The 26296-nt window shown below is 39.6% G+C and overlaps 1 protein-coding gene across 1 annotated transcript in view; it reads left to right on the top strand.

Annotated features, from left to right (window-relative positions):
* Window positions 1-26296, top strand: part of LOC133640798 (zinc finger protein 106-like) — a 56332-nt gene that overhangs the window by 16566 nt on the left and 13470 nt on the right. The window contains exons 4-13 of the mRNA XM_062034456.1: window positions 3583-3783; window positions 8615-10231; window positions 10302-10749; window positions 10817-10886; window positions 12815-12972; window positions 16728-16788; window positions 16866-17084; window positions 17164-17296; window positions 23167-23709; window positions 23787-23824. Of these exons, the coding sequence (XP_061890440.1) occupies window positions 3583-3783; window positions 8615-10231; window positions 10302-10749; window positions 10817-10886; window positions 12815-12972; window positions 16728-16788; window positions 16866-17084; window positions 17164-17296; window positions 23167-23709; window positions 23787-23824 (3488 nt within the window). The remainder of the gene's footprint in view (window positions 1-3582; window positions 3784-8614; window positions 10232-10301; window positions 10750-10816; window positions 10887-12814; window positions 12973-16727; window positions 16789-16865; window positions 17085-17163; window positions 17297-23166; window positions 23710-23786; window positions 23825-26296) is intronic.

The raw sequence follows: 26296 nt of genomic DNA, 5'->3' as shown, positions 1-26296 counted from the left end.
ATAATAATAATACATTTTATTTGTAAAAAGCACTTTACATTGAGTAAACAACCTCAAAGTGCTACAGTGTATTAAAAAAAAGGACAAAAAAAAAGAAAGATAATAAAAAATAAATAAAAATAATAACTAGAACAGCCAAATAGTTAAAACTAGTATGCATATATCTAAAAAAAAAGGCTTTTTTAAAAAGAAGGGTTTTTAAGCCTTTTTTTAAAAGCATCCACAGTCTGTGGTGCCCTCAGGTGGTCAGGGAGAGCGTTCCACAGACTGGGAGCGGCGGAGCAGAAAGCCCGGTCTCCCATTGTTCGTAGCTTTGTCCTCGGAGGTTGGAGGAGGTTAGTCTGTCCGGAGCGGAGGTGTGTCGTGTGGAGGTTTTGGAGGTGAGCAGTTCTTTGAGGTAGAGGGGGGCATTTCCATGGAGGCAATCTTAGGGTACATTAAAAACATGTTTATTATTGCAATTTAGTCCTTAGACAAGTTGTCTAGTTGTCTAGTTCACTATTTTATTTTTTAGTAGTAAGTAAACAAACAAAAGCTCCTAATTAGTCTGCTGACGTATGCAGTAACATATTCATTTATACACCTATTATTTTGTCAACATTATGAGGGACAAACTGTAAAAACTGATTATTAATCTACTTGTTCATTTACTGTTAATATCTGCTTATTTTCTGTTTTAACATGTTCTATCTACACTTCTGTTAAAATGTAATAATCACTTGTTCTTCTCTTCTTTGATACTTTACATTAGTTTTGGATGATCCGATACCAAGTAGTTACAGGATCATACATTGGTCATATTCAAAGTCCTCATGTGTCCAGGGACGTATTTACTGAGTTTATAAACATAATATGAATTGAAAAAAGATTTTGTAAAAAAAATATCGATGTAATCATAGTAGTATCGACTAGATACGTTATTGTACTTGGTATCATTACAGTGGATGTCAGGTGTAGATCCACACATTTGGCGTTTGTTTACATTGTGATGCGGGTGAGCTACGGTGTGTAGTGAAGCATGTTTAGCTATTCCTCGTCCTCCAGTGATAATGCTACATGTAAGAAACTTACTTTATTTGTCGCCATGGAGACAAGGTTTAGAAGTAGCTAAAACACTGCAGACTGCAGCACAAGCTGTTTGTTTACATGCTTTTTTTTAAATTTCTCTTTGCTATTTGGACCCTAATTAGAATAAAAACTAAGAATCATCTTTCGTTATGATGTACTTAGTCCATAAGTACACAAACGTGTACTTCATGTTTAGTGACATGCTAATTCTTATTTTTACACTTTTTTTTTTTTTCCAAATTCCATTGTATGTTGTACTCTTCTGACACCGCCAGATGGCAGTATAAGTGTCCACATAAGTGGCCATAAGACCCCAATTCAGTAGTGTACACAATTTTGGCAATAAGAGCTAAAAGGTGCTGTCCACACATGTGGCCATTAAGCCTTTAGAGGTTTTAAAGCAGGGGTCACCAACCTTTTTGAAACCAAGAGCTACTTCTTGGGTAGTGATTAATGCGAAGGGCTACCAGTTTGATACACACTTAAATAAATTGCCAGAAATAGCCAATTTGTTCAATTTACCTTTAACTCTATGTTATTATTAATAATTAATGATATTTATCTTTGTGGAAACACTGATCATCTTAATGATTTCTCACAATAAATATATATAGAAACAGATAAATATCAATATGCAACACTTTATTTTTATATTTTCTCTAAGTGCACATTTTTAAAATTGAACATTTTCAAATGATCACTTCTAAGACAGTCTTGTGAAATCACAATATCCCATTTTAACTCGCTAGCCACTAACATTTTTATAAAAGAGGAGAAAACACGAAAAAAATGAAAATTAAATTTTGAAACATGGTTTATCTTCAATTTCGACTCTTTAAAATTCAAAATTCAACCGAAAAAAAGAAGAGAAAAACTAGCTAATTCGAATCTTTTTGAAAAAATTTAAAAAAGAATTTATGGAACATCATTAGTAATTTTTCCTGATTAAGATTAATTTTTAAATTTTGATGACATGTTTTAAATAGGTTAAAATCCAATCAGCACTTTGTTAGAATATATAACAAAGACAAATAATTATTTCTTCTAGATTTTCCAGAACAAAAATGTTAAAAGAAATTCAAAAGACTTTGAAATAAGATTTAAATTTGATTCTACAGATTTTCTAGATTTGCCAGAATATTTTTTTTGAATTTTAATCATAATAAGTTTGAAGAAATATTTCACAAATATTCTTCGTTGAAAAAACAGAAGCTAAAATGAAGAATTTAATTAAAATGTAATTATTATTATTTACAATAAATAAAAAAATACTTGAACATTGATTCAAATTGTCAGGAAATAAGAGGAAGGAATTTAAAAGGTAAAAAGGTATATGTGTTTAAAAATCCTAAAATCATTTTTAACGTTGTATTTTTTTCTCTAAAATTGTCTTTCTGAAAGTTATAAGAAGCAAAGTAAAAAAATAAATTAATTTATTTAAACAAGAGAAGACCAAGTCTTTAAAATATTTTCTTGGATTTTCAAATTCTATTTGAGTTTTGTCTCTCTTAGAATTAAAAATGTCAGGCAAAGTGAGACCAGCTTGCTAGTAAATAAATACAATTTAAAAAATAGAGGCAGCTCACTGGTAAGTGCTGCTATTTGAGCTATTTTTAGAACAGGCCAGCGGGCTACTCATCTGGTCCTTACGGGCTACCTGGTGCCCGCGGGCACCGCGTTGGTGACCCCTGTTTTAAAGCATCTCTTCATGAGGGTGTTTCAGTGTTATAATGTCACCTTTATCTTTACTTTTTACACCAAAATGCGTCCGTTCTCCCTTTTCTGTCTACACACTGTGTCTGCTTGTAAGTACTTTGTGTGTGTGCGCTGCCGAACATGCTCCTCATGCTCGTAAAACCGGCAATGTCACCGCCGGTTAAAAAAAGGGTGCGGAACGGTACTTTTTAGAGGTGGTATAGTACTGAATATGATTCATTAGTATTTCAATATACTTTACTAGTACCGGTATACCGTACAACCCTAATACAGAGTTTAAAAAATCTAAAGTGGAAGGGGTCTAGACCCAAGGTGACATATTTGGGAGAGGGCTTGAGGCAAAGGTCGCGAGCAGCTGCAGTCTCCAGTTACTCCCTGCTGTGATTGGTCAGCGCCACGAAGAGCGCAAATGTCAGTGCTGGATAGGGGAAGAGGGGGGCGGTCGGTGTCGAGTCAAAAACGGGACGCAAGACCCTGGCGAGGTCTGAGAGTGCAGCGGACGCCACCATGGCCGCACACTAAGCGCTGCCCGCTCCATTAGCGCCGCCTGGGCTGAGCGGCTCCACCTGCCTCCTATGGCCTGCTAGGGATCGCTGACTTTAGATCAGGAAGATGAGAATTTTGTTTTTGACACCGGTAAATTTAAGTTAGTTACCTCCTGATCTGCGAACAATAGAAAATTTGGCTCACTTTTTTTGGGGGACTGTGGAGTACCCTCCTTTTTCCATGTTCTACGACTGAGACCAGAACCATGCCCGAAGGAAGCATTGAGCGCCCCCTGTCGCCCCTCCTCCCCAGGGACTGTGGCCACGAGTGCCGGGTGTGCAAGGTGTCGGTGGTCAGCCTGACCGACTACGCCGGCCACATTTCCAGTCCGGCGCACAAGCAACACGTGGAGGCTCTGGAGAAGAAGCCCGCCGGCCCGGACCGCAGCGGCGTGGAGGACTACTTTGACCAGGCCCTGGTGGACGCCATCCTCAAGAGGAAGGAGCAAATACGGTAAAACATTTGACTTTCACGCCGACTGTGCCGTCTTTTACACGACTCTCAATGCTACAGTGCTGATGAAGGGAGAAATGCTCGGCTGTAGACGAGCACGATGTATCCCCCTGGGCATATTCCAGCTGTTGTCTGCAGACAATGAACCCAATGTTTTATTTACGATATCACTTCCTGTGTTGGCCTTGCAGGAGTTGTGGAGTAGATAGATACACGATCATATAGGCAAGTGGTTCTCAAACTCGGAAAACCAAGTACCATCATAATGACAACATTAAAATACAGTAGGGTAGTAGACCTAAGTATTCATTAAGTACCACCATAATGACAACATTAAAATACAGTAGGGTAGTAGACCTAAGTATTCATTAAGTACCACCATAATGACAACATTAAAATACAGTAGTGTAGTAGACCTAAGTATTCATTAAGTACCACCATAATGACATTAAAATACAGTAGTGTAGTAGACCTAAGTATTCATTAAGTACCATCATAATGACAACATTAAAATACAGTAGTGTAGTAGACCCAAGTATTCCTTAGATATAGCCATAATGACAACATTAAAATACAGTAGTGTAGTAGACCTAAGTATTTATTAACTACCACCATAATGACAACATTAAATACAGTAGTGTAGTAGACCTAAGTATTCATTAAGTACCACCATAATGACAACATTAAAATACAGTAGTGTAGTAGACCTAAGTATTCATTAAGTACCATCATAATGACAACATTAAAATACAGTAGTGTAGTAGACCTAAGTATTCATTAAGTACCACCATAATGACAACATTAAATACAGTAGTGTAGTAGACCTAAGTATTCATTAAGTACCACCATAATGACAACATTAAAATACAGTAGCGTAGTAGACCTAAGTATTCATTAAGTACCATTATAATGACAACGTTAAAATACAGTAGCGTAGTAGACCTAAGTATTCATTAAGTACCACCATAATGACAACATTAAAATACAGTAGTGTAGTAGACCTAAGTATTCATTAAGTACCATTATAATAACAACATTAAAATATAGTAGTGTAGTAGACCTAAGTATTCATTAAGTACCACCATAATGACAACATTAAGATACAGTAGCATAGTAGATCTAAGTATTCATCAAGTACCACCATAATGACAACATTAAAATACAGTAGTGTAGTAGACCTAAGTATTCATTATGTACCACCATAATGACAACATTATAATACAGTAGTGTAGTAGACCTAAGTATTCATTAAGTACCACCATAATGACAACATTAAAATACAGTAGTGTAGTAGACCTACGTATTCATTAAGTACCACCATAATGACAACATTAAAATACAGTAGTGTAGTAGACCTAAGTATTCATTAAGTACCATCATAATGACAACATTAAAATACAGTAGTGTAGTAGACCTAAGTATTCATTAAGTACCACCATAATGACAACATTAAAATACAGTAGTGTAGTAGACCTAAGTATTCATTAAGTACCACCATAGTGACAACATTAAAATACAGTAGTGTAGTAGACCTAAGTATTCATTAATTACCACCATAATGACAACATTAAAATACAGTAGTGTAGTAGACCTTAACTTTTCGTTATATTTTTTCGTTTACAGTACTTTAGAGCAGTGGTTCTCAACCTTTTTTCAGTGATGTACCCCCTGTGAACATTTTTTTAATTCAAGTACCCCCTAATCAGAGCAAAGCATTATTGGTGGAAAAAAAGAGATAAAGAAGTAAAATACAGCACTATGTCATCAGTTTCTGATTTATTAAATTGTATAACAGTGCAAAATATTGCTCATTTGTTGTGGTCTTTCTTGAACTATTTGGAAAAAAAGATATAAAAATAACTAAAAACTTGTTGAAAAATAAACAAGTGATTCAATTATAAATAAAGATTTCTACACATAGAAGTAATCATCAACTTAAAGTGCCCTCTTTGGGGATTGTAATAGAGATCCATCTGGATTCATGAACTTCATTCTAAACATTTCTTCACAAAAAAAGAAATCTTTAACATCAATATTTATGGAACATGTCCACAAAAAATCTAGCTGTCAACACTGAATATTGCATTGTTGCATTTCTTTTCACAGTTCTTTTTGACAGACATTTTTAAAAAATCTCACGTACCCCTTGGCATACCTTCAAGTACCCCAAGGGGTACGCGTACCCCCATTTGAGAACCACTGCTTTAGAGTATATGTTTTTTCATTTCTCATATATGTTTTAAGTCTGTAAAACCCCTAACCACACACTTTATAAACTTTTCTCAGACAGGCATTAACATTTTCTCACATTTCTCTCGCTTAAACACTCTCAAAGTTCAAACTTTCGTGGATTTAAAAAAATAAGTACAGTACACTACTGTATTAAAGAATGAAATCAAAGATCAAAATCTGTTTTTTTAGGGCTCCAGGATTTTTTGACCTATAAATGAGGCCGGGTTTGATCATAAACACGATCGTTTTGGGCCTTAAATCCTGCGCTTTTGGCTTCGTCCTGCGCTATAAAGGTGCGAGAGGGCATTCGTTTCCAAAATGAGCCTGTCTCATCTATATTAAAAATATTGTTCATGATTATATCCCCCACCACAGTATACTTTCTGTACTGTACAGGATTAATAATACATTTTTACAGAGTCTACTTCATAATGTTGACAAAATAATAGGTGTATAAATGACACAATATGTTACTGCATACGTCAGCAGACTAATTAGTAGTCTTTGTTTGTTTATTTACTACTAAAAGACAAGTTGTCTAGTATGTTCACTATTCTCTTTAAAGACAAAATTGTTCTTTGATTGCAATAAGGAACGTATGGTTAATGTATCGCAAGATTGTCTATTAAAATAAAGCCAATAGTGACATTTTTGTGGTCCCCTTTATTTTATAAAGTGTGGAAAAATAACTACATTTTGGTACTGGTACCAAAATATTGCTATCAGGGCAACCCACACTTGTGCATATCTATGATGATCGTAAAGAGGACCGTTTCCAGCGTTTAGCTGTAAATTGCTGAAGCTTGAGACTCGTTTTCCAACGTTTGTGTTTTCTGGCTCCAAAGCATGCAAACCGATTCCCTTCAATTATGGATTTTTGCACGGTTTTAAAACTAAAAACTTATTCAGGATTATATCCCCCACCACGGTATACATTCTGTACTGTACAGGACAATGGTCTACAGCAGGGGTCACCAACGCGGTGCCCGCGGGCACCAGGTAGCCCGTAAGGACCAGATGAGTAGCCCGCCGGCCTGTTCTAAAAATAGCTCAAATAGCAGCACTTACCAGCGAGCTGCCTCTATTTTTTAAATTGTATTTATTTACTAGCAAGCTGGTCTCGCTTTGCCCGACATTTTTAATTCTAAGAGAGACAAAACTCAAATAGAATTTGAAAATCCAAGAAAATATTTTAAAGACTTGGTCTTCACTTGTTTAAATAAATTAATTCATTGTTTTACTTTGCTTCTTATAACTTTGAGAAAGACAATTTTAGAGAAAAAATAAAACCTTAAAAATTATTTTAGGATTTTTAAACACATATACCTTTTTACCTTTTAAATTCCTTCCTCTTCTTTCCTGACAATTTAAATCAATGTTCAAGTAAAAAAAAAAAGTATTGTAAAGAATAATAAATCAATTTTAATTTAATTCTTCATTTTAGCTTCTGTTTTTTCGACGAAGAATATTTGTGAAATGTTTCTTCAAACTTATTATGATTAAAATTCAAAAAAAATATTCTGGCAAATCTAGAAAATCTGTAGAATCAAATTTAAATCTTATTTCAAAGTCTTTTGAATTTCTTTTAAAAATTTTGTTCTGGAAAATCTAGAAGAAATAATGATTTGTCTTTGTTAGAAATATAGCTTGGTCCAATTTGTTATATATTCTAACAAAGTGTAGATTGGATTTTAACCTATTTAATCAAAACTCTAAAATTATCTTAATCAGGAAAAATTACTAATAATGTTCCATAAATTCTTTTTTTAAGTTTTTCTCTTCTTTTTTTCGGTTGAATTTTGAATTTTAAAGAGTCGAAATTGAAGATAAACTATGTTTCAAAATGTAATTGTCATTTTTTTCGTGTTTTCTCCTCTTTTAAACCGTTCAATTAAGTGTAAATATCATTAATTATTAATAATAACATAGAGTTAAAGGTAAATTGAGCAAATTGGCTATTTCTGGCAATTTATTTAAGTGTGTATCAAACTGGTAGCCCTTTGCATTAATCAGTACCCAAGAAGTAGCTCTTGGTTTCAAAAAGGTTGGTGACCCCTGGTCTACAGTCTATCAGCGAATCAGGACGCAGAACACAATGCGCATTCATACACTGTAAAAAAAAATCAGTTTAACAGTGTGGCCGCGTAAAGTGAACCGTGTTGTAGCGAGGGAACACTGTACGTTACTATGTTCACTCCGATAACAAAACAGTTCTCACTTTTCTTACATCCGGTTATTTATATCTCGAGTAGAAGAGATGACATTTGCCTCTTCACGATGCAAACATACAACTGTAAACAAATATGTCTAACACTGACGAACGTGTTTTCTGTGTCGGTCATGTTGCAAAAACTATTTAGAGATGTAATGAACTGACCCTCGCCAACTGTAAAGTCCGAGTGAGTGCAGGCACCATCTATAGCCTCATTCTAATCGTCAGCCCTCACAGGCTTCTTTTAGCTGCTTGATCACGGCCGGGATCACATTTCACGACTGCAGCCAAAAACAGAAGCAGGATTTAGCGCAGGGTTTAAAAAAAAAAAAAGTTTGTTGTTAGTACAGTTGCTAGTTCGTTAATTTGCGGCTTTGTTGTCTGTAGCAAAGAAAAGGAGGCGGCCGCTGCTGCTCAGCTGGCCAAAGAGCAGGAGGAAGCGAGGAAAAAGGAGTTCCAGCAGCGACTCTGCGAGGCCAAGGAGCGTTACCAGCTAAATAGAGGTCAGCAGCATCTGCCACATGGCCCCGCGTGGCCCACTCAGCACAACTCCTGGAACAGGAAACAACAGCCCGGCTTCCGGGTGGGCGACGCCCCGTACTGGAACAACAATTACGACGACAGACAAGGAAGGAGCGCCACCTGGCACGCTCAAGCTCCGCCCAACTTCCAGAGATGGGCACCGGGAAACTTACAGGCCGGACGCTTCCACTCACAGGACGACTGGGGGGGCTCCAAAAAGTGGGAGCGGAGTCCGTTCTGTGAGCAAAGTCGGCTGCCGTGGCTCAGCAACCAAGGCAGCAACTACGGCATGTATGGCAGGAATAATATTGCCCCGTGTGCACAAAGTCACCGCCCGCTCCGCTTCGACAGGCCTTCTATGCTTCCGCCGCCGCCCCAGTTTTTCACCAAATCTGTTAGCAACTTTGAAAGGAAGGTTGAAGAAGGTGTGGCACCCCAGAGGGAGAGGGTGCCGGCAGCTGACTGCCACCAGCACAGTAAAATGAGCTTCCGTAGCAACCCAAAACTGGACAAAACAAAATCTCATAATGTCACAAAAGAAGTGGACTCGCAACCGAGCAGGGATGCCTCATTGACCCACACCAAAGGGCCCCAAAGCCAGGGACGAACCTCAGCAGAAGCGCAACAGCTCAAAACAAAGCTCAAAAGTAACCCTAAAAGTGAAGAATGGAGCAATAGTGCCCAGAAAGATGGTGGCCGAATTGCCACAGCTGGTCCTAACTGTGGGGTCTCAGCACAGCCACAGTCAAAGGCCACCACCAAGCAGATGGGAATCAAGACCCCTTCTCTTGGACCTCTGCCTTCAAGGCAGGGCCAGAAGCCTCCAGAATTAGTCAGGAAAGCCAAGTCTGCCTGTGCGTCCGAAAGGAGATCATCTTTGGATGGCGTCAAGCTGGCAGTGGCCAGGCAGACTGAGGGGGAACCCCCCAATGATTCGGTGCAGGGTCAGATTACGCACCATGACGAGAACAGCTGCCGGCAGAACGGGACGAAGGTCTGGGAAGAGCTCGTGCCGTCATCATCTGAGAGCACCCGCTCCCTCCAGTCGCTGCAAGTCAGCACCTCCACCGCAGAGAGGTTGGCGTCCGTTGCCTCAAGCGGCGGCGACACGGAAAAGCGCCCGGACAAGGAAGCTCTCCTATCACCGCCTCAGGATGAGGTCGCACAAGAGGGTCACAGTTCAGAGAGCGACACCTCCAGGTGTGACAAAGTGTGCCTCAAAGCATCCGGCGCCTCCAAACCTGACCTGCCCCCCGTTTTCAAACGAGACCTGACCAAGCGCGTCCTGGAGCCCAACCTCAACATTGCCAGGCGGGTACGCAACCTGAGCGAGTCGCGAAGAAGTGACACAGAGAAGGACTCCGGACTCAAACCAACCGTTCGCCAGCTCATCAGCTCCTCTGGGGCTCGGCGGAAGGTCAACTGGGAGCAGGTGTACCAGGAAGTGCGGAAGAAGCAGGACAAAGGAAAAGGAATGCCCAGGTGAGATAACAACTTACATTAAAGCCTTTCTCTTCAGCTGAGTCTGATTTCTACTTCCACCTTCCTCCAGGTTCGGCATAGAAATGGTTCCAAATGACGCTGGGGACCAGAGCCAGGAGGAATGTGACCTTGCACTCCTGGAGAATTTCTCCTGGGAGTCACTGATGGGGACCTCGCCTCCCGCAGTCTCCCGAAAACGCTCCTTATCAGAAAGCAGCATCGCTCCCACGTCCGAGCACTCCCTTTTCACATCCCAAGAGTACAACCAGACCCCAGTGCGACACTCCGAGCAGCAGAGGTCCTCTGTTTCTCCCAAGTCCACCGTCCCCGGGGAGAACGGCTGTCATCCAGAGCAGATGTTCAACTTCACCCTGGAGGAAGCCCAGAAGCAGGCAGATAAGCTGATGTCAGAGAAGGCTAAGGCTCTCCAGAATTCCAACGCCATGCTCGGAGACAACAGCTCCGGAACGGAGCAGATGGACACTCAGGGGACAGTGAAGAGGCGAAGAACACCTGGGGTGAGTCAAGGAAGTAGCTGTGGAATGTGTCCACAGAAAATACATGCAAATCATTTCTTCTCTTTAGGATATTCTGAGCCAAGAGTCTTCATGTGTGGAACAGGAGATAAAAAGAAGAAAGATCAAATCCAAAAGTGGTTAGTGTCTTTCTACATCTTTCAGCTTTTGAAATACCATATTTTTCGGACCATAGGGCGCACCGGATTATAACTTAAATACCGTTCAATTATGCAAAAATACATTATCAAACATTCAAACCATTTTTTAAATACAAATAAATACTAATAATAATGTATTCAAAGCAAGTTATCCATCAAATTGTGCAATGTAAAAGTAGCAATAGATTTCATGGGAAAATTGTGAAATTTACTGTGGTTTTTACAGCATTTTTCTCTAAATGAAAAAAAACTGTGCTTTTTTTACTGTAATAAACTGTGGTGCCGTTTTGGCATTTACAGTAATACACCGAAAAATCTACGGTAAAAAAAACAACAAACAAACTGGCAGCTCAGGTGCCCAAATTTTGCTGTAAAATTGCAGTTTTTTTTATTCAAAGTAAAAAAAAGACTAATGTAAAAATAACTTATTTTTCTTTTTTACCATAAAAACAGCTGTGCTGTTTTTCCATTTACAGTAATATACACTACACTTTGAGGTGAAATTATTGCAACTTACCAAAATCTACTAATAAAATGCATAAAAAAATGGTGTAATAATAGTATTCACTGTTAGAATCGGCCCTCTGGGGCCAAACATAACTGCGATGTGGCCCTCAGTGACAACGACTTTGACACCTCTTCTTTACGCCATACGTCACTCCCCCCTTTCCCAATTCGTTAAAAAGACGGAAATTGATGCGAACGCCTGCGTGTCGCCAGAAAGCAAAAAGAAGAAGAAGAAGAACGCCTACTTGCAATTACTGTTATCGTGGTCAAAGCTCCAAAACAACCAAAGAAACGAAAAGTTTTGTCTGATGAGAGAGAAAAAATGGCAGCTCAGTCAACAGAATTTTACCATAAAAACGGTGGTACATTTTTTTTCAATTTATAGTAATATGCGATAAAAACACCTTAAATTTAAAAAACCTATTGTAATTTTTAAAATTGGATTGATCACTTGCTTTGAAATCATACATCAAGCAAATATTTCAGTATTTATTTTATTTTAACAAACAAAATTTTTTGCAACGTATAATTTTGGATAATATAAAATTAGGGATGTCCGATAATGGCTTTTTGCCGATATCCGATATTCCGATATTGTCCAACTCTTTATTTACCGATACCGATATCAACCGATACCGATATCAACCGATATATGCAGTCGTGGAATTAACACATTATTATGCCTAATTTGGACAACCAGGTATGGTGAAGATAAGGTACTTTTTTTAAAAAATTAGTAAAATAAGATAAATAAATTACAAACATTTTCTTGAATAAAAAAGAAAGTACAACAATATAAAAACAGTTACATAGAAACTAGTAATGAATGAAAATGAGTAAAATTAACTGTTAAAGGTTAGAACTATTAGTGGACCAGCAGCACGCACAATCACGTGTGCTTACGGACTGTATCCCTTGCAGACTGTATTGATATATATTGATATATAATGTAGGAAGCAGAATATTAATAACAGAAAGAAACAACCCTTTTGTGTGAATGAGTGTAAATGGGGGAGGGAGGTTTTTTGGGTTGGTGCACTAATTGTAAGTGTATCTTGTGTTTTTTATGTTGATTTAATTTTTTTTTTAAATAATAAAATAAAATAAACGATACCGATAATAAAAAAAACGATACCGATAATTTCCCATATTACATTTTAACGCATATATCGGCCATCTCTATATAAAATGAAAAAAAAAATGTTTAAACGGGAAAAAAACGGATACATTTAGTAAGAAAACAATGTACTTTATTGATGCGTGTTATTTCCAGTCGATGTGGCGGGCCATATAAAATGATGTGGCGGGCCAGATCTGGTACCCGGGCCTTCACTGTGCCACCTGTGCTCTAAGTAGTCTACTCTTAACGGTGTTCCGTGTGTGTTCTGGGGGGCATTTAGCGGATCGTTTACACATCGACCAGCTGCTCTCCGTGTCCCTGCGCGAGGAGGAGCTGAGTCGCTCGCTGCAGGCAGTGGACAGCAACCTCATCCAGGCCAGGACGGCGCTGGAGGCCGCCTTCATGCAGGTGCAGAGTTTCATGGTGGTCAAGCAGCAGGTGGGTCACAGCACTGACACGAGACAGGCGTTTGTTTTATATTTGGGAATTTTTGTTAAAGAACAATTACTAATGGACACTTCATTGGTTGCACCTTTTATCCCCCCAAAAAAGATACAAATATATTACAAAACCCAAAAGCAGTGAAGTTGTCACGTTGTGTAAATGGTAAATAAAAAGAGAATACAAAGATTTGCAAATCCTTTTCAACTTATATTCAATTGAATAGACTGCAGAGACAAGATACTTAATGTTCCAACTGGTAAAACTTTGTTATTTTTTGCAAATATTAGCTCATTTGGAATTTGATGCCTGCAACATGTTTCAAAAAAGCTGGCACAAGTTGCAAAAAAGACTGAGACAGTTGAGGAATGCTCATCAAACACTTATTTGGAACATCCCACGGGGGAACAGGTTAATTGGGAACAGGTGGGTGCCGTGATTGGGTATAAAAGCAGCTTCCATGAAATGCTCAGTCATTCACAAACAAGGATGGTGCGAGGGTCACCACTTTGTCAACAAATGCCTGAGCAAATTGTTTAAAAACAACATTTCTCAACCAGCGATTGCAAGGAATTTAGGGATTTCACCATCTACGCTCCGTAATATCATCAAAAGGTTCAGAGAAACTGGAGAAATCACTGCACGTAAGCCATGATATTACGCACCTTGGATCCCTCAGGCGGCACTGCATCAAAAACCAACATGTGTGCGAAGGATATCACCACATGGGCTCAGGAACACTTCAGAAAACCACTGTCAGTCATTACAGTTGGTCACTACATCTGTAAGTGCGAGTTAAAACTCTACCATGCAAAGCCAAAGCCATTTATCAACAACACCCGAGCTCATCTAAGATGGACTGATGCAAAGTGGAAAAGTGTTCTGTGGTCTGACGAGTCCAAATTTCAAATTGTTTTTGGAAACTGTGGACGTCGAGTCCTCCGGACCAAAGAGAATAAGAATCTTCCGGACTGTTCTAGGCGCAAAGTGTAAAAGGCAGCATGTGTGATGGTATGGGGGTGTATTAGTGCCCAAGACATGGGTAACTTACACATCTGTGAAGGTGCCATTAAAGCTGAAAGGTACATACAGCTTTTGGAGCAACATATGTTGCCATCCAAGCAACGTTATCACGGACGCCCCTGCTTATTTCAGCAAGACAATGCCAAGCCACGTGTTACAACAGTGTGGCTTCGTAGTAAAATAGTGTGGTACTAGACTGGCCTGCCTGTAGTCCAGACATGTGTCCCATTGAAAATGTGTGGCGAATTATGAAGTGTCAAATACCACAACGGAGACTGTTGAACAACTTAAGCTGTACGTCAAGCAAGAATGGTAAAATATGTCTCCTCAGTTCCCAAATGTTTACTTAGTGTTGTTAAAAGGAAAGGCCATGTAACACAGTGGTAAAAATGCCCCTATGACAACTTTTTTTGCAATGTGTTATTTGCGGGAAAAAAATGACGTTTCTCAGTGTGAACATGAAATATCTTGTCTTTGCAGTCTATTCAATTGAATGTACCGTATTTCCTTGAATAGCCGCAGGGGCGCTAATTAATTTAAAACCTCCTGTCACTCCGGCGTTTACCGGAAGCCGGCGGGATGGCCGTGCATGCGGTAATTATTTTAAAACCTCTTCTCACTCCGGCGTTTACCAAAAGGAATGCGGTAAATTTAGGCGTGCGCTTTGAGTGTGATGTAAGCATACCATCATGAAAAGCACATTTAATAAAAAAAAACGTTATTATGGTCTTACCTGTACTTATAAATGGAGTCCATTTGCAGCTCCTTCTGACCAAAAGCATCGATAACTTGTTTATAGAAGTCTTCCTTACTTTCTTTCTTCCGTTTTAAAAGTCTCTCTGTCTCGATGGAGATATTCCTTTAATTATTACCTCCTGCTTCGATTGAAAGTCCAGTTTAGAAAACTGTTTTATTTTATGTATGTAATCCTCCATGTTAAAAAAAAAAAATGTCTTGCTGCGTGTAGTCCAGGGGTCACCAACGCGATGCCCGCGGGCACCAGGTAGCCCGTAAGGACCAGATGAGTAGCCCGCTGGCCTGTTCTAAAAATAGCTCAAATAGCAGCACTTACCAGTGAGCTGCCTCTATTTTTTAAATTTTATTTATTTACTAGCAAGCTGGTCTCGCTTTGCTCGACATTTTTAATTATAAGAGAGACAAAACTCAAATAGAATTTGAAAATCCAAGAAAATATTTTAAAGACTTGGTCTTCACTTGTTTAAATAAATTCATTCATTTTTTTACTTTGCTTCTTATAACTTTCAGAAAGACAATTTTAGAGAAAAAATACAACCTTAAAAATGATTTTAGGATTTTTAAACACATATACCTTTTTTACCTTTTAAATTCCTTCCTCTTCTTTCCTGACAATTTAAATCAATGTTCAAGTACATTTTTTTTTTTATTGTAAAGAATAATAAATACATTTTGATTTAATTCTTCATTTTAGCTTCTGTTTTTTCGACGAAGAATATTTGTGAAATATTTCTTCAAACTTATTATGATTAAAATTCAAAAAAAATTATTCTGGCAAATCTAGAAAATCTGTAGAATCAAATTTAAATCTTATTTCAAAGTCTTTTTAATTTCTTTTTAAAATTTTGTTCTGGGAAATCTAGACGAAATAATGATTTGTCTTTGTTAGAAATATAGCTTGGTCCAATTTGTTATATATTCTAACAAAGTGTAGATTGGATTTTAACCTATTTAAAACGTGTCATCAAAATTCTAAAATTAATCTTAATCAGGAAAAATTACTAATGATGTTCCATAAATCCTTTTTTTAATTTTTTCAAAAAGATTCGAATTAGCTAGTTTTTCTCTTCTTTTTTTCGGTTGAATCTTGAATTTTATAGAGTAGAAATTGAAGATAAACTATGTTTCAAAATTTAATTGTCATTTTTTTCGTGTTTTCTCCTCTTTTAAACCGTTAAATTAAGTATAAATATAATTAATTATTAATAATAACATAGAGTTAAAGGTAAATTGAGCAAATTGGCTATTTCTGGCAATTTATTTAAGTGTGTATCAAACTGGTAGCCCTTCGCATTAATCAGTACCCAAGAAGTAGCTCTTGCTTTCAAAAAGGTTGGTGACCCCTGGTGTAGTCACTTCTTCTGCAGTACCGGAAGTCGCAAGAAGGATCACTAGCGCGGTAGCGCCCTCTACCACCAGGAGGCGGGAGTCATTTAATGACTTATACAGTATTTGACACACGCAGCTACGGTATATTAATAAAACATAGCTGCTTACTGGTATTCAATAGCTTGGACCTTAAATCCTACTGAATAGCTCTTTATCTTTTTTCCTTTGTGCGATTGCAAACTACTGAAAGCAGCTTCCTCCATTTTGAAAATGAGGACAGGTAAAGCGTCACTCGCGACGTAACGAATTTGACCCGGCGGAAGTTCTAGCCATATGCTAAATATTTTGCGAAACGAGTTTGACCCGGCGAAAATTATAGACATGCGATAATAAAATTAATATTTTGCGAAACGAATTTGATCCGGCGTTAATAATGAACCGGCGTTAATTATTTTGAGAAACGAGTTTGACCCGGCAGTAATTCTAGACGTGCGAATACTATATCCCCTGCGCCAATTCAAGGAAATACGGTAAGTTGAAAAGGATTTGCTTTGCTCGTTTTTATTTGCCATTTACACAACGTACCAACTTGTAGAAACACCTCACTGATACGGTCTTATTGTTGCATGGTTGCTCTTTTTCAGATCACCACAGAGATGAGCAGCCTGAGAGAACGGCGCATTGAGTTATTAAAAGGGATGCAAGGTAACGTTCAATACCTTTGATTGCAGTTTATGTTTCAAATGAGGGCCAACGTGTGTTTATTGCAATGGGAAACACAGGCGAAGCACCTCCACTGCGACTGAAAGAGGAGAAGGCCGACCAGGTGGACTCCTCCTTGGTTGCCTCCGTGTCCTCTCTTCCAAGCGCCGCCGCACCTCCTCCTCGCTGCGCCTCGCCCCCGTCATTCAGCACCCCCCTAATATCCGTCAAGCAGGAGCCCCTCTCCCCTGTGCGGGTCACCTCAGAGTCTGAGCCTTTGGAGGCTGCTGCCCAAGCAGGTAAGGATCATTACTCTGATCCAGGATTGCTCGAATAAAAATGACTCCTATTTGGTTTCTGGCTGATGTGCCTGTCTAGAGCCCACCTCAATGTCCGTCGGAACAAAGTTGTGTCAAGCTGGAGGCGAGTCTGCGGACGTCAAGGACCGCCTTTCGGGAATGTCGGAGTCTAAGGAAAAGGCGGTCAAGGCGATACATCCCCTACACCAGAGGTGGGTAGTAACGCGCTACATTTACTCCGTTACATCTACTTGAGTAACTTTTGGGATAAATTGTACTTCTAAGAGTAGTTTTAATGCAACATACTTTTACTTGAGTATATTTATAGAGAAGAAACGCTACTTTTACTCCGCTCCATTTATCTACATTCAGCTCGCTACTCGCTACTGATTCTTATCGATCTGGTAATGCACGCTTTGTTTGTTTTGGTCTGTCAGACAGACCTTCAAAGTAGGATCTATCGCATGCCTGCGTTTCACCAATCAAATGCAGTCACTGGTGACGTTAGACTCCGTTTCACCAATCAACTGCAGTCACTGGTGACGTTTGACTCCGTTTCACCAATCAAATGCAGTCACTGGTGACGTTTGACTCCGTTTCACCAATCAAATGCAGTCACTGGTGACGTTTGACTCCGTTTCACCAATCAACTGCAGTCACTGGTGACATTTGACTCCGTTTCACCAATCAAATGCAGTCACTGGTGACGTTTGACTCCGTTTCACCAATCAAATGCAGTCACTGGTGACGTTTGACTCCGTTTCACCAATCAACTGCCGTCACTGGTGACGTTTGACTCCGTTTCACCAATCGAATGCAGTCACTGGTGACGTTTGACTCCGTTTCACCAATCAAATGCAGTCACTGGTGACGTTTGACTCCGTTTTACCAATCAAATGCAGTCACTGGTGACGTTTGACTCCGTTTCACCAGTCAAATGCAGTCACTGGTGACGTTTGACTCCGTTTTACCAATCAACTGCAGTCACTGGTGACGTTTGACTCCGTTTCACCAATCAACTGCAGTCACTGGTGACGTTTGACTCCGTTTCACCAATCAAATGCAGTCACTGGTGACGTTTGACTCCGTTTCACCAATCAAATGCAGTCACTGGTGACGTTTGACTCCGTTTCACCAATCAAATGCAGTCACTGGTGACGTTTGACTCCGTTTCACCAATCAACTGCAGTCACTGGTGACGTTTGACTCCGTTTCACCAATCAAATGCAGTCACTGGTGACGTTTGACTCCGTTTCACCAATCAACTGCAGTCACTGGTGACGTTTGACTCCGTTTCACCAATCAAATGCAGTCACTGGCGGCGTTTGACTCCGTTTCACCAATCAAATGCAGTCACTGGTGACGTTTTGACTCCGTTTCACCAATCAACTGCAGTCACTGGTGACGTTTGACTCCGTTTCACCAATCAAATGCAGTCACTGGTGACGTTTGACTCCGTTTCACCAATCAACTGCAGTCACTGGTGACGTTTGACTCCGTTTCACCAATCAGATGCAGTCACTGGTGACGTTTGACTCCGTTTCACCAATCAACTGCAGTCACTGGTGACGTTTGACTCCGTTTCACCAATCGAATGCAGTCACTGGTGACGTTTGACTCCGTTTCACCAATCAAATGCAGTCACTGGTGACGTTTGACTCCGTTTCACCAATCAAATGCAGTCACTGGTGACGTTTGACTCCGTTTCACCAATCAAATGCAGTCACTGGTGACGTTTGACTCCGTTTCACCAATCAAACAGAGCCAGGGGGTCACATGATTAACTGCACATAAAGTTTCAGCGGCAGACAACAACGAACGCAAACACCAATGGCCTCACATAAAATCGATGTTCACGCTTCAGACAACCAAAAAAACAGTTATGTAATGCGTTGTCATATGTGTCTCCCCAAACAAGTGGACATTTCAGCTTACATGAACTCAACATCAAATTTGAGGAAGCACATGGCGGTAAGTGACGTTAGTAGATATTTTGGCTGTCACCGTAGGCCAGGGGTCACCAACCTTTTTGAAACCAAGAGCTACTTCTTGGGTACTGATTAATGCGAAGGGCTACCAGTTTGATACACACTTAAATAAATTGCCAGAAATAGCCAATTTGCTCAATTTACCTTTAACTCTATGTTATTATTAATAATTAATGATATTTACACTTAATTGAAAGGTTTAAAAGAGGACAAAACTAGAAAAAAATGACAGTTAAATTTTGAAACACAGTTCATCTTCAATTTCGACTCTTTAAAATTCAAAATTCAACCGAAAAAAAGAAGAGAAAAACTAGTTAATTCGAATCTTTAAAAAAAAAATAAAATCATTTATGGAACATCATTAGTAATTTTTCCTGATTAAGATTAATTTTAGAATTTTAATGACATATTTTAAATAGGTTAAAATCCAATCTACACTTGGTTAGAATATATAACAATTTGGACCAAGCTATATTTCTAACAAAGACAAATCATTATTTCTTCTAGATTTTCCAGAACAAAAATTTTAAAAGAAATTCAAAAGACTTTGAAATAAGATTTAAATTTGATTCTACAGATTTTCTAGATTTGCCAGAATAATTTTTTTGAATTTTAATCATAAGTTTGAAGAAATATTTCACAAATATTCTTTGTCGAAAAAACAGAAGCTAAAATGAATAATTAAATTAAAATGTATTTATTATTCTTTACAATAAAAAAAAAAGGTTCATTTGAACATTGATTTAAATTGTCAGGAAAGAAGAGGAAGGAATTTAAAAGGTAAAAAGGTATATGTGTTTAAAAATCCTAATATCATTTTTAAGGTTGTATTTTTTCTCTAAAATTGTCTTTCTGAAAGTTATAAGAAGCAAAGTAAAAAAAATTAATGAATTTATTTAAACAAGTGAAGACCAAGTCTTTAAAATATTTTCTTGGATTTTCAAATTCTATTTGAGTTTTGTCTCTTAGAATTAAAAATGTCGAGCAAAGCGAGACCAGCTTGCTAGTAAATAAATACAATTTTAAAAATAGAGGCAGCTCACAGGTAAGTGCTGCTATTTGAGCTATTTTTAGAACAGGCCAGCGGGCTACTCATCTGGTCCTTACGGGCTACCTGGTGCCCGCGGGCACCGCGTTGGTGACCCCTGCCGTAGGCTGATGTTAGCTTCCCTGCTATGAATCACTGTCAAATGTACATCGTGTGTGGACATTTATTAACGCACTGCAGCCTCATAGACAGACAGAGACACACACACACACGCACAGTCGCACACACACTCACGCATGCATACAAACACCAATCAGAAGTGCACAGTGTGTTCTCAGGTGCAGCCCACACCTATCAGAGTTTATGGTTTGCGTCAAGGCTACCTTGTTATTAGGGTTCGCATGTACCCTGTATAAAGGACTCCCACAGGGAGTCCTTTGTACAGGTACAAAGGAACCTATTGTTATTGTAAGGTTTTATTATTAGGGTCCGCACAGGACCATTGTCAAAGGAATCCCAAAGGGAGTTCCTTTTGCAATGGGACGAAAGGAACCTATTGTTATTGTAAGGTTTATAATTATTATTCCGCCGCCACAAAAAACTCTAATTTGACCCACTTAACATGCTTCAAAACTCACCAAATTTGACACACACATCAGGACCTGCAAAAATTGCCATCTAATAAAAAAACCAAACCCCAAAAATCAAAATTGCGCTCTAGCGCCCCCTAGGAAAAAACAAAAAAAAACTGCCTGTAACTCCCACTAGGAAGGTCGTAGAGACATGAAACAAAAACCTCTATGTAGGTCTGACTTAGACCTACATTTCATAATTTCACATCCTCGGGCAAAAACCAACAGGAAATTGGCTATTTCCCCTTCAACACAAAAAATGACTAAAAACACTCATTTTTGCCTCTTTGACCGGTAATTTGACCCCTTTAAAATACTTCAAAACTCACCAAACTTCTCACACACATCGGGACTGGTGTAAATTACGATCTAAAAAAAAACGAACCCCAAAACTCAAAATTAGCGCAATTTTGAATAAAACAGAGACAAAACGGCTTCTCAGAGGAAAACACAGACAAAACTGCTTGTAACTTCCGGTAGGAACGTCTTAGAGACATGAAACAAAAACCTCTACGTAGGTCTCACCTAGACCTACATTTCATAGATTGACATCCTTCAGCAAAAATCAACAGGAAGTTTGATATTCCCCCTTCAAAACAAAATTGTTGTAAAAAGCGGTCATCAAACATTATCTCCTCTGAGCGCGTTTGTCGTTTCGGCTTCAAACTACTACAGGAGAGAGATTGAACCCTTCTGATTAAAATTTGACGAAAGCGTTTTGGAAAGTGCTACGGTTTTGATTTTACGAGCCTTCAGAGACCCGCTGCGCTGATGCTGCTCCGCAGCCGCAGCACCTAGGAAAAAAACACAGACAACACTTCCTCTAACTCTCAGTACGAATATCGTAGAGACATGAAACAAAAACCTCTATGTAGGTCTCACTTAGACCTACATTTCATAGATTGACATCCTTCAGCAACTAGCACCTGCCAAATATGCGGACCCGACCAACGCTGCTTGCAGCTTTAATTAGGGTCCGCCTGTACCCTGTATAAAGGACTCCCACAGGGAGTCCTATGTACATGGACAAAGGACACTATTGTTATTGTAAGGTTTATTATTCCGCAGCTTTGCACACTACTTAACATGCTTAACATGCCCCCTTAACATGCCCCCTTAACATGCTTCAAAACTCACCAAATTTGACACACACATAGAAAAACGTGCCCTAACCCCAAAAATCAAAATTGCGCTCTAGCGCCCCCTAGGAAGAAAACTGCCTGTAACTCCCACTAGGAAGGTCGTAGAGACATGAAACAAAAACCTGTATGTAGGTCTGACTTAGACCTACATTTAATAATTTCACATCCTCGGGCAAAAACCAACAGGAAATTGGCAATTTCCCCTTCAACACAAAAAATGACTAAAAACACTAATTTTTGCCTCTTTGACCTGTAATTTGAACCCTTTAAAATACTTCAAAACTCACCAAACTTCTCACACACATCGGGACTGGTGTAAATTGCAATCTAAAAAAAAAACGAACCCCAAAACTCAAAATTGCGCTCTAGCGCAATTTTTGAATAAAACAGAGACAAAACTGCTTCTCAGAGGAAAACACAGACAAAACTGCTTGTAACTTCCGGTAGGAACGTCTTAGAGACATGAAACAAAAACCTCCACGTAGGTCTCACCTAGACCTACATTTCATAGATTGACATCCTTCAGCAAAAATCAACAGGAAGTTTGCTATTCCTCCTTCAAAACTAAATTTTTGTTACAACAGGTCACCAAACATCAAACATTATCTCCTCTGAGCGCGTTTGTCGTTTCGGCTTCAAACTACTACAGGAGAGAGATTGAACCCTTCTGATTAGAAGTTGACGAAAGCGTTTTGATCGGTAGTACGGTTTTGGTTTTACGTGCCTTCAAAGACCCGCAACACTAAAGCTGCTCCGCTGCTGTGATTTTACGCGCCTTCAAAGAAAACAACCACTGTGCCGCAACACCTAGGAAAAAAACACAGACACAACTTCCTCTAACTCCCAGTACGAATATCGTAGAGACACGAAACAAAGACCTCTATGTAGGTCTCGCACAGGACTACCACTGGACAAAAGTATTGGGACACCTAGGACTAGCACCTGCCAAAATGCGGACCCGACCAACGCTGCTTGCAGCTTTAATTTTCCTTTGTAATCTCTGCCTACTTATTATTGTGGCTCAATTTGCCTTCATTTTTTTATGTTAATGTATTATTATTGAATATATATTATTGTTTTAGTTGCTTAAGAGATATTTCTGGCTCTGAATTTGCTTATTGCTATTTTTATGTTTTTGTGCATTATTTGTTGCCGTCGTCATTAAACGAACAGGTTACTCATCAGTTACTTGAGTAGTTTTTTCACAACATACTTTTTACTTTTACTCAAGTAAATATTTGGGTGACTACTCCTTACTTTTACTTGAGTAATACAACCCTAAAGTAACAGTACTCTTACTTGAGTACAATTACCCACCTCTGCCCTACACAGCCTGGACTCCAAATCCTCAGTCAGCAGCAGGAGAAGCTCCGAGACGGGCAGCCTCGCCGAGCGCTCGGCCTTTGACTTCGAGATCCCCGCTGTCCCCACCGCGGCCTGCGAGCCGGGCGGCGGCAAGCGAGTAAGAAAGCTGAAGAAGAGGAAGGTGCTGGAAAAGGCTCACGGGAACGTGCGAGCCGAGAGCAGTGACACGGAGATGGACGCCGAAGCCTCCAGGCCCAGGTGGCTCCGAGCGAACAGGAGGTCCAGCGGCAGCACTCAGGTCAGCACCTCCTCCCTGCCAAGCGGGGGCAGTGTGAAGATGGACAACGACGAGGAAGTGAGCAGGCCGGGCGTGAAGCCTCTCAAACAGCTCGTTCTCCCCGAGCCGGACCCCTCGGTGCTGACGGAGGAAAAGATGGACGTGACCGCAGCCGGGACCTCGTTATCTCCTCCAGCTCACGTCCCGGACCCGTCCAGAACCGAGCAACCGAGCCTGGCGTGCAATGAGGTCACCTCCACCAGCGACATGGACATTTGTAAATCATCTGAGAGGTGAAACCCGAACATCTGAATAGTTTTGTTCTTCACATAGCTGATGCTAAAAGGTTGTCCACCACTACTCTTTACAGCGAAGTGTCATTTCCACAGACCACATGGACGTCTTCTTGTAAGTTAGTTCACGGCGATTTAGGGGTGTAACGGTACACAAAAATGTCGGTTCGGTACGTACCTCGGTTTAGAGGTCACGGTTCGGTTCATTTTCGTTTTTTTTGATTGATTGATTGAGACCTTTATTAGTAGGTTGCACAGTGAAGTAGATATTCCGTACAATTGACCACTAAATGGTAACACCCGAATAAGTTTTTCAACTTGTTTAAGTCGGGGTCCACTTAAATTGATTCATGATACAGATATACACTATCATATATACTATCATCATAATACAGTCATCACACAAGATAATCACATTGAATTATTTACATTATTTACAATCAGGGGTGTGGAGGGAGGGGGGGGGGGGGGGGGGGTGGGGGGATATGGACATCAAGTAGTGGACATAGAGAGAGAGAGAGAGAGAGAGATCAGAAAGCATAAGAAAAAGAAAAAGTATCTGCATTTGATTGTTTACATTTGATTATTAGCAATCCGGGGAGGGTGTTAGTTTAGGGTTGTAGCTGCCTGGAGGTGAACTTTTATTGCGGTTTTGAAGGAGGATAGAGATGCCCTTTCTTTTATACCTGTTGGGAGCGCATTCCACATTGATGTGGCATAGAAAGAGAATGAGTTAAGACCTTTGTTAGTTCGGAATCTGGGTTTGACGTGGTTAGTGGAGCTCCCCCTGGTGTTGTGGTTATGGCGGTCATTTACGTTAAGGAAGTAGTTTGACATGTACTTCGGTATCAGGGAGGTGTAGCGGATTTTATAGACTAGGCTCAGTGCAAGTTGTTTAACTCTGTCCTGCACCTTGAGCCAGCCCACTTTAGAGAAGTGGGTAGGAGTGAGGTGGGATCTGGGGTGGAGGTCTAGAAGTAACCTGACTAGCTTGTTCTGAGATGTTTGGAGTGTAGATTTGAGGGTTTTGGAGGTGCTAGGGTACCAGGAGGTGCATGCGTAATCGAAAAAGGGTTGAACGAGAGTTCCCGCCAGAATCCTCAAGGTGCTTTTGTTGACCAGATAGGAAATTCTGTAGAGAAATCTCGTTCGTTGGTTAACCTTTTTGATTACCTTGGTTGCCATTTTATCACAGGAAACACAGGTACAGTAAGAAAACAACAAAATATAAATGTTTTGGTTATTTATTTACCAAATTTGTAAACAATGGCTTTATCCTTTTAACATTGGGAACACTATAATAATTCTGCCCACGTTAATCAACATTAAACTGCCTTAAATTGTTGCTCAGATTAAATAAAATGACAAAACTTTTCTTCTACATATAAAAAGTGCAACATTAAACAGTTTGAAGTCAACTCCTCATGCTTAATTTATTACAGCATTTGGGAAGCCTGTAGTTGATTTTTATTATGTAAATGTTCTATTTTTATCAACATGTGATAGCAGGGACCCTGCCATTCAAAACTAGGCTGCTGCATTACTAATGATTAAAGGCCTACTGAAATGACATTTTTTTTATTTAAACGGGGATAGCAGATCTATTCTGTGTCATACTTGATCATTTCGCGATATTGCCATATTTTTGCTGAAAGGATTTAGTAGAGAACAACGACGATAAAGATCGCAACTTTTGGTATCTGATAAAAAAAGGCTTGCCCCTACCGGAAGTAGCGTGACGTAGTCAATTGAACATACACGCAAAGTTCCCCATTGTTTACAATGATGGCCGCATGAAGTGAGAGAGATTCGGACCGAGAAAGCGACAATTTCCCCATTAATTTGAGCGAGGATGAAGAAAGATTTGTGGATGAGTAAAGTGCAATTGAAGGACTAGTGGGGAGTTGAAGCTATTCAGATAGGGAAGATGCTGTGAGAGGCGGGGGTGACCTGATATTCAGCTGGAAATGACTAAAACAGTAAATAAACACAAGACATATATATACTCTATTAGCCACAACACAACCAGGCTTATATTTAATATGCCACAAATTAATCCCACATAAAAACACCTAGGTGTTTGTTATGCTAGCTCCTAGCTACTAGCTCGAGCTAGTTATAGCTCGAGCGGGTAATATGGACGGGATCCCGTATATACAACCAGCCAATACAATTCAAACACCTGCACAACACACACACTCACTCAGCCCAAAGAACCGTTCACCTAACCCAAGGTTCATAAAGCTTATATATTTAACCAAAGTTACGTACGTGACACGCACGTACGGGCAAGCGATCAAATGTTTGGAAGCGCGCGGGTGGGACCTGATATTCAGCTGGGAATGACTACAACAGTAAATAAACACAAGACATATATATACTCTATTAGCCACAACACAACCAGGCTTATATTTAATATGCCACAAATTAATCCCGCATAACAAACACTTAGGTGTTTGTTATGCTAGCTCCTAGCTCCTAGCTCGAGCTAGTTATAGCAAGCGATCAAATGTTTGGAAGCGTACTCACGGTATCGCGTCTGCGTCTGTTAACGAAGTCAAAGTCCTCCTGGTAAGAGTCTCTGTTG

This window comes from Entelurus aequoreus, linkage group LG23 (assembly GCF_033978785.1).
Source record: "Entelurus aequoreus isolate RoL-2023_Sb linkage group LG23, RoL_Eaeq_v1.1, whole genome shotgun sequence".
NCBI lineage: Eukaryota > Metazoa > Chordata > Actinopteri > Syngnathiformes > Syngnathidae > Entelurus > Entelurus aequoreus.
Note: the sequence above shows the minus strand (reverse complement) of the source record. Positions and strands in the feature narration are given on the sequence as shown.